The sequence below is a fragment of the Chaetodon trifascialis genome, chromosome 23 (assembly GCF_039877785.1).
Source record: "Chaetodon trifascialis isolate fChaTrf1 chromosome 23, fChaTrf1.hap1, whole genome shotgun sequence".
NCBI lineage: Eukaryota > Metazoa > Chordata > Actinopteri > Chaetodontiformes > Chaetodontidae > Chaetodon > Chaetodon trifascialis.
In genome coordinates, this window is record NC_092078.1 from 1445821 (window position 1) to 1460036 (window position 14216).

General features: G+C 44.4%; 1 protein-coding gene across 1 annotated transcript; it reads left to right on the forward strand.

Annotated features, from left to right (window-relative positions):
• The first annotated feature begins 607 nt into the window (after positions 1 to 607).
• LOC139351724 (alpha-tectorin-like) lies at positions 608 to 9935 on the forward strand. The gene is made up of 13 exons (XM_070993729.1): positions 608 to 650; positions 800 to 932; positions 2261 to 2501; positions 2725 to 2881; positions 3059 to 3149; positions 3472 to 3534; positions 3782 to 3984; positions 4323 to 4454; positions 4861 to 5048; positions 8338 to 8489; positions 8568 to 8804; positions 8943 to 9099; positions 9843 to 9935. Exons 1-13 carry the CDS (start codon positions 608 to 610, stop codon positions 9933 to 9935), a joined length of 1890 nt encoding a protein of 629 aa, XP_070849830.1.
• The last annotated feature ends 4281 nt before the right edge of the window (positions 9936 to 14216 follow it).

Genomic DNA, 14216 nt, shown 5'->3' on the forward strand with positions numbered 1-14216 from the left:
ATTTGAACATTTGTGACTCTGGTGACTCCTAGTGGTGGTATGAAGAAAGACACTTGGAGAAACCAATGCACACTGCTTCCCCATCAGCCCTCACCCTCCCAAAGTGACCCAGTGACACAGACATGAAAGGACTGAAGGAAACACACAGACTGCACCAGTTTTCATCAGAGCTGTTTGATTTCTCCTCAACAATGTCTGATACCAGAATCATTTCAACATACTATAATCACATCCAAACTCTACACAGCGTCCATGCAGCCATGTGAACGCAGCTTCCCCAGTCTGAGTCCAGACCAGGACCTTTGTTGCAGATCAACCCCATCTCATTTCTACTGTCAGTTATTCACATGAAGACAAGCATGGAGGCAAAAACACTTGAAGAAATCTCCTCACAGTTACTTTTGACTCTGCAGTTGAACAAAGATGAGACAACACGTCATGTTTAGTTTGACAAGTGGACAAGACAGTGTCATTGTTCAGTCTGTTTGCATCATGTATGAATTCATCATCTCTGCTCTGTGATCGTAACATTGGTTTGTTTGTTGCCATCCAGAACTTTGACTTCAAGGTCAATGGTAGCTCAGTCAAGACAACGAGTTTGAATAGCATGAGTCCTACCTATGAAGACATCAGCGGATGCAGACAGTCAGGTTGGGAAATCCACTGGATCCAAAAATCTATTTTGACTCCCTTAAAAACTGAACTCTTCTATTAATATGTTGCTGTCTTTTGTTTTTGCTGACAGTCTGTAAACTGAAAAGTGAACGATGACATTTTAACCTGATTCTTCACTTTGCAGATGTTCTGTATTTCTATGATGAAGAGGTCAGTTCTGATCCAGACACCTGCTCCACTGAAATCTGTGATGAATACGCAACCATCCAGCCAAATGATGAATGTGGCTCCATGGAGCATTGTTATGGCAACAACAGGTAATTATGTGTGCTTCATGTTTACAAGAAAGAGCTGTGATGATACAAGAACTTGATGAGCACTTTTTTAAAACATTATTCATTCAGGGCCTTACGCTGTCTGTTCAGACTTGACAGCGGGAAGCTTTTAATGTGAAGCAGCAGCAGAAGGAAATGTTGGGTTTTCATCAGCAGTAACTCAATTCAGCTCAAATGCAGCTCTGATAGGAGCAAAGAGATAAACAATGAGGCTGAAATCTGTGAGAGAAAAGCAAGAGCAGAAACATCTATGTATTATGTTTCAGAGATATCTACTGAAGTATGCTAACCATCTAGCCTGGGTCCATCCCATCTCATAAGACCACTTTGTGCCTCAAGAGGAATTAGTCTGATAGTAAAGCTCAAGCCTCTGGAGGTGGTTGCTGACTGATGGTTGACCTCCCTTTCGCTCCTCTGCCACTTCATGTGTTCACTGCTTGAACCCACTTTGTCTTCATCCTAAAGTCTTAGAGTCCGATCCGGACTCACTATAAATCACCTCAGTACAGTTTTCATGATCATCAAACTGGTCTCGATCAGTCTTGGAGGCTGTGTTTGGTCCTGGTCTGGCCGTGTTCACTGAGTGCTCTTGATCCTCGGTCTGCTGCTTCCTCGCCTGGGTCCAGTTCTGGTGCCCATCCCAGCATCACTCCCCGCCAGCATTCCCTGCTGGGTCCTCACATGCCAGGTTAACAAACATTCGTTACCCGGCGGTCTACAGCTGCTGTGCTAGCAGTTGAAACAACATCTTGGTGCTCCAACATCCCAGTCCAGACCATTAGTTGCACGGCTAACTGAGCTAAGTAGCTAACAGCAGCTACAATTAGCAGTTGGCAAGCTGGCCCAATTCAGTGCTGCTACCAAGCAGAACTACAACAGTGTGGGTCGGCGCAGTTATCCTCCACTGTGAGGCTGCAGTGCAAAACTCCTTCATCACTGCACCTTGCCACTAAAGGCAGACTATACCGAGGCCACGGCAAAACGCTGCCTGACCCCCAGCCAGTTTGAAAGCAGCTGGCACTTTATCTGCATCAGGGCTTTGAGGTTTGAACACAGCACAGTTTCATTAACTGTGATGTTGTTATTGAAATCAAAAGGTAGTGCAGTGTGATACTGGAGGATTAGGGTCCTCCAAGTCACTGCTGTTGGCTGACATGTGAGCCAGGCCTGTGAAAACATGACAATCAAATATTACACACAGACTTCACTCCTGCAGTTTGTTTGTTTGAGGGCCCCCTGGTGGTCGTGGCCCTCAGCAGCAGCTCCTGCTGATGGTGTTTGTTGTTTCTGTCCTTCTGTGCCTCCATCAGCTGCTTTTTTGACCCCATCTGCACTGTGAGCGGCCCCGCTGTCATCGACTTTTACAGTCGTCTTAACTATGTCCAGGATCGGTGTGCATACACTCTGCTGTCGGGTTCGACAGTCTCTGGCCTCACTGTGGTGGGGTATTTCCGGGAACGCCGCCGTAGAGATGTGAGCTTTTTGGACAGTGTGACACTGCAACTGGACGGAGACGATGATGTTCACCTGGAACAAGGGGGGATAGTTAAGGTAAGCTACCTACAGCCACCGTCATGTCAGTGTGGACTTTGATCCCAAATCCTCGTCTCATCCTCTGCTGTGTCAGCTCTCATCTTTCTTCTTGGTGACATGAGAAGCAGTTATTTTAATGCTGGTGAACTCGGTGGTTGCTGCAGTGAAAACAGCCTGTTTGTGTGTGTTTGTGATGATTGAACCTGTGTTTCCTCCACTTTGTCTCTCTGCTGTGATGCAGCTGGGAAACACAATGCAGACCATCAACGGCTCGACTGTGCTGTCAAACGGTGTGGAGGTCTCTGAAGACCAAACTGGAGTCACTGCTGTGTGGACAAACGGCAGCAACACTGTTTCTGTCTTCTTTGATGGCAACACCGCACAGATCTTCTTTAAAGGTACAGAAAGTAAAATCCCAGCACTCACCACACGGGATACAACGACCAACTGTGGTGCCCAGCACTCGTTTGGGGCATGAGGAATGTGAACTAAGCTGTATTTTGGTGAGTTGCCATGTTCATCCAGTTTGAACACTGATGCTGATCTGACCCATATTCTGTCTTTCACTTGTCCAGGACCTGGTGGACAAGTTCCACAAGTTGATGGTTTGTGTGCCAACTCCACGTCTGTGAGTGATCAGAGGATTCCTGACAACAGTACCCTCGAGTAAGACGTTGATCACAGTGTTTCAGTGGACGTTGTACTTTGTTTTTGAAATTCAGTCCCCTAACACTCCTTCACTTGTCTGGAAAGTCAGTTTTTATGTTTTGCTCGATTCTGTTGATCTCACAACAATGACCATCTCCACAACTTGAATTTTAAATTATCTGGACACATCTTGAAAAAGATGAAGGTTCCTTTGACTTGTGGACTGAAGCAAAGACACAAAGCTCATGTGTGTCTGTAACACTCAGAAAGTGTGTTTGTGTGTATCTGAACAGTGAGAGCAGGTATCAGTCCTGACTTTGTGTTGTGTGTCGCCCCCTAGCTGTGAGGTGCTGTACAATGACACTGCTGACAGTTCGATCAACTGCACCAAGATGACTGAACAGTAAGCAGATGAAACAAACTCTCTGTGTTATAGTTTCATGTGTGTGCTAAATGTCATGTTACATCACATGTTTAATGTCATTTGGGGAACAGAATTGATCAAATTTTGTGTGAACAGAAATCTGCGTGACATGAAGCTTCAGCAGCTGTTCCATGTTTAGGTTTATTCCCAGTTACAAAAGGTAACACAGCACTGATTGGACGTCATCCTTCATCTCTCTTTCTGTCTCTTCACATCTGTGGAACAGCTGTCTTCTCCTGAATGACACGTCCTTCACCACCTGTCACAACCACATCGATCCAGCCCCCTACATAGACGCCTGCATGGACACTTTGTGCAGATACCCTGCTGTGGACGGTCTCGACTGTCAGTTCCTGGATGCCTACGCCAGAGACTGCAGCCTGCGCATCAACGACACAGTGGACAGCTGGAGGTCAATGGCCGACTGCTGTAAGACTTCTCTCGCTTCAGATCAATTCATCAATGCAGCAAAAACATGAACATTAACAGTTAAATATGATTGAATTATGTCTGAATTTAAATTTAAATAGAAGAAAAAAATTTTGGTCTGACTTTTTGAGTGAAATTTGCAGTTTTTACAGTGATTTTTTATTTTTTTTTTCCAACATTCTTCTCTATGGAACAATGCTGGAGATCGACAGCAACCCAAGTGAACTCCACAATATTCTTGAAAGATATGAGTCTTATTTTTCGCAGTCTTATGACATCATTGTTTTTTTTTTTTCAGGGTCATTCTTTACATGTGTCCCTCTCTGTCTCTCTTTCAGCCCCCCCCCAGCCTCTCTGTCAGGGAAGGATCTGCAGTGATCATGAGTTCTGTGCAGAGACGCTCAGCGGTGAAATCGGCTGCTTCTGTCGGGCTGTTTTTGCCTTCCCGTACAAATCCAATGACACTTTGGGTACGACAGCTGCGACACGACAACATGACTGACTCGTGCAGAGTCCTGATCCTCAGAGGATGGAGGGTTTTCTCACAGGGACACTTGTTTCACACAGCTGAGCTGTTGTGGAGCTGATGATAACTGACCTTCAGCACTCACTTTGACTGAATGTTTGTTATCAGGAGCACAGATGAGACTTCATTAACTCAGCTCTTCTTTCACCCTCGTGTCTTTTTCACTCTGATGGTATCAAACCACAAAAACTGGTAGTTTGCTTCTGAATGAAAGAACAGACAAAGGTCACCAAAGCAGGATTAAATGCTTTGACTTGTTTTTGTCCCTCATGGTGTAAGTGTCTGTCCGGTCTGTCCTCCCTGACATGATCTTGTATTCGTCTCCCTCGTCTGTCCTGCTGGACGTTCAGGTGACCCGACGGTCTGCGAGGAGAACTCAGCTTCAGTTACTCTGGTCGGGTGTCTCCTGGAGGAGAAAGGTATCGACTACACAACCTTACACCTCAATGACCAGAACTGCACAGGTCAGATGGATGAGGAGGACCACATGGTGACCTTCAGCTTCAACAGCAACGACCCCTGTGGGACGGAGGTCACGGTGCGTTCTCCATCACGTCTTTACTCTCAACCAGCAGCCAAATGTCTTCCAACACTCTGCTGAGCTTCTCCTGCTCTCCTCTAGTTTGGGATCTTTCTGTGGGTTGGGCTTCAGCTCTGACCTCCTTGGTTTCTAGTGATGATGGTCATCTATGAAGCTTAATCTAAACGCAAAGGCAAAGGCAAATTTATTTGTATTGCACAATTCATACACCAGGCACTTCAAAGTGCTTTACAGAAGCATAAAACATACATTAAAATCATACATGTCAAAGAAAGAAAGAAAGAAAGAAAGAAAGAAAGAAAGAAAGAAAGAAAGAAAGAAAGAAAGAATGACATTAGAAGAGAATAGAAAGATAGAAATAAAATAAAATACATTTAAAAGAAAATAAAAAACAAAAGCCAGTAAAAGACAATAATTTAGCATTTAGAATGATTAAAATCATTGAGCAGATATATTTACTATTTACTTATATTTAGTAAAAGCTGTAGCAAATAATAATGTTTTCAACACTGATTTAAATGAGCTGACAGGTGGTGCAGACCTCAGGTGTGCAGGGAGGATGTTCCACAGGTGAGGAGCATAATAACTGAAAGCTGCTTCACTTTGTTTGCTTCTCATTCTGGGAACACACAGTAGACCTGTCCCTGATGACCTGAGAGCTCTGGATACTTCATATGGAGTCAATAAATCTAGAATATATTTTGGTCCTAGACCATTTAATGCTTTGTAGACCAACAGTAAGATTTTAAAGTCTGTTCTTTGAGTCACAGGAAGCCAATTTAGTGATCTGAGGACTGGTGTGATATGGTCCATTTTTCTGGTGTTTGTAAGGACTCGTGCAGCAGCATTTTGAATCAGCTGTAGTTGCCTAATTGTTTTTTTGTTTCGGCCAGTAAAGACTCCATTGCAATAGTTCAACCTGCTGAAAATGAATGCATGAACAAGTTTTTCTGTGTCTTCTTTGGACACACATCCCTAAATTCTGGTGGTAGTAAGCTGATTTGGTAATCAGCTTTAAATGGTTGTTAAAATTCAGGTTCGAATCAATAATTACACTAAGATTTCTGGCTTTATCTGTTGTTGTCACTGACATGGATTTCAGGTGAGCACTGATCCTTGACCTTTCATTTTTGGGGCCAAATACAATCACTTCTGTCTTATGAGATTGCATTAAGCTGAAGAAAATTCTGGCACATTCACTCATTGATTTGATGAATACACTCACTCAGTGAAAGTAAGGGACTGTAGTCATGTGACAACACAGAAATAGAAAGTTGTGTATCATCTGCGTAAGTGTGATAAGAAATATTATGATGCTCCATAATCTGAGCTAGGGGCAACATGTAGATATTGAAAAGAAGTGGTCCGAGAATGGACCCTTGTGGCACCCCACACATCATCTTTTTTCGTTCAGACACATGCTCACCAATTGACACAAAGTAGTCTCTATCTTGTAAAAAGGATTTGAACCAGTGTAGTACAGTGCCAGTAAGTCCCACCCACTTTTCCAGTCTGTCAAGAAGTATGTCATGATCAACGGTATCAAAGGCAGCACTGACATCTAATAATACTAAGACTGAGGTTTTGGAAGCATCATTATTCAGATGTATGTCATTTAAAACTTTGATAAGTACCGTCTCAGTGCTGTGGTGTGGACGAAATCCAGACTGAAATGCATTAAAAAGACTGTTCTGCATCATGACAGCATGCGTTTGTTGAAAAACATCAATAATTTTTCCTAGAAAGGGAAGATTTGATATTGGCCAGTAGTTACTCATTATTGAAGCATCCAGAGTAGTTTTTTTGAAGAGAGGTTTTATGACTGCAGTTTTCAAGGCCTGTGGACATCACATGCAGTTGAAAGCCATCTGTTTACTGCCAACAATCTGCTGAATCTCTCTCCTCCTCCTCTGACTGGTGGTAAGGGTCCACTGAAGAAGACTTCAGCATTCAGAGAGCTCACTGCATTTAGCAGTTTGCCTAAATCTTGTTTGAGCACTTCAGATTGTCGTTTCACAATATCATTTGCCCCTGTGTGCAGTACAAGGTATTTCAAAGTTGGAATTTCTGCAACAATACTGAGGATTCTGTCGCTCATGTTGGAGACTGTATCATCAGGAAAGCACAAAACTTTTGTGTTTCTGCTGTACATTCTTCCCACATCCTTAATAGCAGAATCACCAACAACCAGAGTCTCAGGACCAGTCAGTAGCTTTCCTTGTAGCTTTCTAGCTTCTGACTTCCTTTCAGGCCTTACCCTTCTCTGTGAGTCAGAGAAGTTGTCCAGGTTTTCAGTTGGAGAACCAAGGTCCTGCAGTAGTGCAGCAAACAAGATTTTGGCTGAATCCCATTTCACCCCTTGGCCCTCCCCCTTGGCCCTACTCCTCCGTTTTGCGCGTTCACGTGGAGGGGTAGGGGTGTCCCAATTCCCATTATGACGGAGGCGTAGGGGGAATTGGTAGGGCTATGTACCCCTCCAAACAGAGATTTTTCCGAGGCACACTCCAAACGGAGGGGTACGACAGATTTCTCAGAATGCCTTGCAAGACCGGTATTTTCTCCATGAACGAAGTTTTAAAATGTACGAAAACCACTTTATTGTCTATTTTAACGTTGTTTCAATGTGTAGTGGTCATTTTCCTCGTAAAAAACCCCCCGAAAAAAATCGATAGTCGAGGCTTCAGTTACGTGGTTACCGTTGCCAGCCTGAATGCCACTAGCGGTGCTCTGTGGGCAGTCCTGATTATAATCTACAGCGATAACGTTATCAATAATAACTTTGGCAACCTCGCTGCTGGTGTTCAGTTACATTGATAGTGTTGTGGGATACAACATGCAGGAATGTCATACACAAATCAAATGTGACGGTAGCATTAGCTTGTCGCATCTGCCTACGTAAGAGGCAGCGGCGACTACTGATGATGTACGCGATTGTCGAAGGGGTGTCCCAATTCGGAGGGGTTGACTTTCGGGCCCTACCCCTTGGCACTCCGTTTCAAGGGGCAAGGGACAAGGGGTAGGGCTCAGGGGTAGGGGTAGAAAAGAGAAATGGGATTCACCCTTAGTAACTGCACACTAGCTGGTTTGGGAGCTTTGTTGCTCATCTTCCCTTTAGCTTTCATCCACGGCTGTGTCTTACTCTGCATAGGTCTTGAGGAGAATGATAACGCAGGCCAGCCAGTCAACACCTCACAAATGTCACATTTTAAGGCTGAATGTAAAGAGTTGTGTTGAATTTGTGAGGAACTTGTGCCGTAACAACGTCTGAATCTCCATCACCCTGCAGTCCAACAACAGCCTGCTGATCTACATGAACACCATCACAGCCCTGAACAGCTCCTCTGACAACATCACTCACCAGGACCGAGTCGACATCGACTTCTCCTGCTTCTATGCTCAGCCAGATGTCAAGAATATGACCTTCAGAATCAAAGACAGGTGAGTGGAGGCTGTTATCTCTGTGTTGTGAAGAGGTTTGTGAGTATAAGACAGCTGAAGTGTGTTTGTTCTCTGCAGCCCTGTGATCCAGCAGTTCACATCTGGAACTTGGAATTACACTCTGACCATGAAAGCCTACACCGACACCAGACATACAGAAGCTGTGGACTCCAACACTGAAGTCCAGCTGAACCAGAAGATCTGGGTGGTGCTGGAGACTGATGGGCTGGATGACGGTCTGGTCGCCGTGGTGACGGACTCCTGCTGGGTAACCAACCAGGCTGGGAGTCTGAGATACAACCTGATCAAAGATGGGTGAGATGAACACAGAGGTGGTAGCTGCTCGCTGCTGTTCCAATGAATCAGAAGCAGGGACTCGTTAATAAGTGTGTTTTTGACTCCTGAAGACAAAGTGTGCTCTGACGTGATGAGTGTTTAACTGTTTGTGAGCAGCTGTGCCAACGACCAGACGGTGGATGTGGAGAGAAACGGAGAGGGAACGTCCGACTTCTTCTCCTTCAACATGTTCCAGTTCACTAGGAGCTCTGGTGACGTCGACCTGCACTGCAAACTCCACCTGTGCGCCACCCTGAACCAGACCTGCACCCCGGTACGCCTCCCAAACACACCACACACACACTGATGAAACCAGCTGCTCCTCTCTGGACAACAGTTAGAACAGGGTGTCTGCCGGCCTGCTGGTTAACACACGTACCGCAATCTGTGATGGCAGCGTCCCCGGGTCGATTCCAGCTCAGGACGTTCATTCCACGTCACTGCCCCTCTCTGGTTCCTCGTTTCCTGTCACCTGTATATTTTCCTCTTCAGAATAAATGCATAAAATGCCCCAAACAATCTTGATTAAAAGCAGTTAGAGGAGCAGTTTACAGATGTGTCAGACTGCTGCTGAGCTTCCATCACCTCCACCAGAGACCGTCTGCTTCCTGTTGCTTTGTTCACTCTTCTCGTCCTGACCTGCTTCACATGAACGCCCTCACTCTCAAACACTCTCTGCTGCCGTAGCCAAATCTGGATCATCCAGAAACAGTTGATGGCTTTTCTTCAGTTGTTCTCCAGAAATGACAGCTGCCATCAGCCAATCAGAGTGTCTGTCAGTCACTGTGTGTATTCAGACTTACATTTCTAAATACTTTCTCCCATTAAAATAAGAAACGTGAAGGCTTGACAGAGGAGTACTTTCTGCTCATTGTTCCAGTGTTAAACATGTAGATGTTCAAACTGAAGGACACAAAAGGTGAGATGTTTGCTCTCAGCAGCATCGCTCCACCATGAATGGATCAGTGTTGATCTTCCAAAGTCTGGACTTCATCTCTCTCTGTCTTGAACTTCCAGGACTGTGGCGGAGCTTCACGGAGACGCAGATCTGCCACGCTGCAATATGAAGATGAAGCCCCAGCCTTCATCACCATGACCTGGACTAATTAGGTAAGACACGACTCTGCTGCTGACTGCTGACATCAGAGCAGCTGACCAATGAGGCGACAGCAGAGTCCTGCTGACCAGTGAAGGTGTGGTCGACCAAAACACATCAAGTCCAGCTCCAAAATCTCCTCTTTGTGTTGATGCAGAGGTGATGTGAGGTGAGGTGTGAAGTGCCACCTCTGAGGTGTGAAGTCCCACCTCTGAACAGGACCATCATCATCATCATCATCATCATCATCATCATCATCATCATCATCATCATCATCTGTGGTCACCACTGCTGTATGAGAGTCCAATAATAAGCAAAAGAGCCTCATTGTGGCTTCAGCCAGAGAGAACTAGATGCTGCGTCTCTATCTACTAAATCAACCATCAGACGAGCAAACAGAGTTCAACAGTTTCCTCTTTATCAGGCGTTTGTAGCAGGTCAGCAGTGGGCAGGTGGCGCTCTCTAGTGGTGAAAAACGTGGTCAGCATGTAAATGTGCTACTCAGAGATGCTCATGCTTTCAGATCAGTGGAGGAGGATGAAAGAGAGTAAGAAGGAAGAACCGAGACATGAGTGATGTTTGATGATCGATGCAGAAAGTAAGATGTGAGTGTGACAGGGAGGACAGGAGGGTTTTTCTGCTCGGCTTTCAGACTCATCACAAACAACACAATGAAGAGAGTTCAAGAGTCGAACATGCTGACTTCAATCAGGATGCAGGTTTGGAGAAAAGACATCACTCACACTTCGGTCTGCTTGTCTTCTCAGGTGGTTTCCACGGTGACTGGGACGACCAACGGGCTGTCCACCTTCACAGTGATTCCTGACTGTTGCTCGGTCCTGATCCAGAGCCCGGGCGAGTTCATCCTGCGCTCTTAGAACGACATCTCCTGACAGGATTAGCTCGGTCCTCACAGCAGATTTTCTACAACTGGAAAACATTCTTATTATTTCACCTTTTTCCACTGAAATAAGAAACACTATAAACATTTAATCAAGAACTATATGGTGAAGGGAGTGTGTGGGGAAGTTTGCTGTGAATTCTAATCATGTTATTCATTGTGTAGTATATCTACTCTCCTACTAATCACAATAATCAGATGGTATCCAGGAACTCTAATGATGATTAATGATAAGTATAAGAACAGGTTCCATGTTGAACACACTTGTTAGAAAAGAGGCAGCGATGTGGACACCACAGCAGACCTTTAAACTGCTTTATATCCACTTCTGTTCTTTTTCTGGAGACAGCAGTTTCTGTCAGCTTGTGCCTGTAACATGATATCAGTTCATCACATCAGCTCACTTTGATCCATGGCTGAAAGAGAAGCTTTGCCACAACAAGCTTTAGAAGTGATCTCTGAGGAAAACAGTGAATTCAGTGCAAACGCAGCATCGACACACTGATGATTTACAGATTCCAGGTCAGTCAGAACTGATCTGTGTAGCCTCACTGTACCAACAATGTCAACACAAGACTGGATCCTGCTGTCGTTCTCAAAGACATTCACAGGTTTTCTAATTCAAGCTGTGACTCAGGACACCAACCACAACTAAATCTGAACTTTTTAATACCTTTAAAAACTTTATCCATATTATTGTTGTTGTGAACGTTGCTTACAAAACCTCATTTTGAATCCTAAACACAAAATATCTTCTTTCATAACTCAAAGTTATGTTGGTGCACCTCAAATTTAACTGGCCAACAAAAACATGTCACATAAGTTAAAGCCTGAGAAACTGACTCTTTGAAAAAAATATCAACTGAAGCAAAAACTGCTGTTTTCATAACACTGAGATGTGGGTTTTGCTGTTTATCTTTATTATGTTACTGTTATTTCAACCAAAAAAATAAATAAAAAGGTTTGTGGGAAAAACTATGACTTTGGATCATTTCAATTCTTCATCAATTCTTCTGGAAATTAAGTCATTTCTTGATGACATCATCACAGCTTCTTATATTTACTTGTCGTCTCTTATCGTTAATCTGTTGTTGAAAACTTTATTAATGCCACGCCGAGGAAATGAAGGTGTTAACACAAGCAAAGTATAATTAGAGCATATAGCATAAATCATGGTAGTTGTTACGCCTGGCCTAGGGGTGCACAGGCACAACAAGAAAAGAGCCCCCATCTTCCCCAAGTCCCAAGTAGCCACAGATCCAGAGCAAGTTTCACCAGTGATTATAATATTTATTTATAATAGAAAATGAATGAAACAAAGGTTCCAGACAATAATGGCTTCAGGGTGGACCAAGGCCAAAACAACAAACAAAACAACTGGGGAGGATGTAACTTGTCTACCAAAACAAAAGAACCAAAAGACATAAAACTTACCTCCCTAACTACGCAACACAGGAGAAAAGAGTAAGTTTAACAAAACTGGCAGCCCACCCCTACTAAGAAACGTGTGGCCGGTTGGAAGAAGGGGGAGATGCAGAATGCCTGCTACTGTCCCACCGCCGGCCGCCATCTTGGATCCTTTTATAGCCGGCACAGTTGACCAATCACCTCTCCGCAATGACACACTCCAATCTGCATAAAGAAAACTATATGATACAGACAAGGAAATGCACAAGAACTAACAGAAATTATGACTGTAGTCGTAACATAGTGCAAAAACAGTCGGTTTGTGATTGGAAATGGGAGACAACGTCAACACAGTGCTACATTCAGCCGTCCCTCAGTGCCATTCTGGACTCCTCTGACCATCTTCTCACATACCTTATGGTTGCCACTTGTTCATTCCCAGAGGTATGGAGGCAGAGAGCAGATGAACCCGACTGTGATCAGAAATACCCAGCAGGGGGAGGGGAGACGATCAGTCAGCATCCTTCGTGTTGGCATACAGTAAGTCCAGTCTTCTGTCGTCTCTGGTGTGGCATTTAACGTACTGGGTGAAGGTGGGGAGAGTGGAGGACAGGGAAGCAGGACTGAAGTCTCCAGAGATGAGGAGGAGGGCCTGTTGTCAGCTGTTTGTCATGATGTTGAGGCCGAGCAAAAAAACAAGGACGTGAACCCAACATGCAGACGAACAAAGAAGGCAGGACAGAAGCAGTTCAGAGAATTTACTTTACAAAATAAAGGCAAACAAAATCCAACTGAGTTACAAAAATGCCAATACAAGAAAGCAGATCCAGGGAAACACAGAAATATCTCAGAAACAGAGAAACCAGAGGCAAGACTAGGAATACTGACAGGAAATCTCAGGGAACAAGGAAAGCACATACACACAGAAAGGGATGATGCGACCAACACAAAGTTAAACACACTGACTTCGCCATAGCAGGGTATTTTGGAAAACGGATATTTTGGCCCCTCTGTTTTCAAAAATAACATCGTGCACACAACATCGTTTTCAAAAATGTTGTCGTTTATATGAACTCAAACAAATACGCTGTCGAGCGCATCATAACTATGCCAAACCTATGGGCGCGAGTGTAAACAAGGTCGCTCACATGACTTTAAGTATTTTCAGTCGCATGTTGTGACGTTTCAGAACGCTGTTTATCCCTGTTTAACCCTGTTTATCCCTGTTTAACCCTGTTTACACGCCAACACATAACCGGCGTTTTCAGAAATCTCCACTTTTAAAAATGATCTTTTTCTGTGAAAAAAAACTTTGCCTGTAAACGAGAGGCCAAACGGCATGACGTGTAAACGCAGCCTTAAATAGACGAGGAGGAGACTGATCAGACACTTAAACAATCACAAGGGCAGGAAAACACAGGAAGTAAAGTCAATGTTGACACGAGATGGCTGCTAAATAAAACAGGAAATAGCAAAACTACAGATGCTAACACTGTCTGCAGCTGTGAAACCACAGTGTGGTCAGCTGACGGGGGGATGTACACCGTTATTGCGATGATGTGCAAGAACTCCTTCAGGAGATGATATGGCAGAGTGCTAACAGTTAGCAGCTCTATGTCTCTCATGCAGCGCTGCTCCTTCATACTGATGTGCCCTGGGTGACAACAACAACAACAACTGTTGTTCACAAAAAAGTCCTGCAGTGACTTATTAGATTCCTGAGTCCACCTCCTCACTGTTCTCATGGACACAGACTGCCTCTGGACAAGGGGGGGGGGGGGCAGTGGCATGCATCCCTTGCATTATCATACAGTAAGTCCAGTGTGGTGTTGTCTTTGGTGGGACAGTTGATAAACTGGTTGAAATTTGGCAAAGTTTTGTCCAAAGTATTGTGGTTAAAGTCTCCAGTAATGACTACAAACACATTTGGTTGCTGCGTTTGTTGCTCTGCTACAGTGGAGTACATCAGGTGCTGCTTCCCCATCAG

Excerpts from the sequence above, each read along its gene's own strand:
- LOC139351724 (XM_070993729.1), top strand. The coding sequence starts at position 608 with ATGAGTCCTACCTATGAAGACATCAGCGGATGCAGACAGTCAG. Across the intron at positions 3,535-3,781 it reads TGCACCAAGATGACTGAACA|CTGTCTTCTCCTGAATGACA; the intron begins GTAAGCAGATGA and ends TCTGTGGAACAG. Across the intron at positions 4,455-4,860 it reads CAAATCCAATGACACTTTGG|GTGACCCGACGGTCTGCGAG; the intron begins GTACGACAGCTG and ends CTGGACGTTCAG.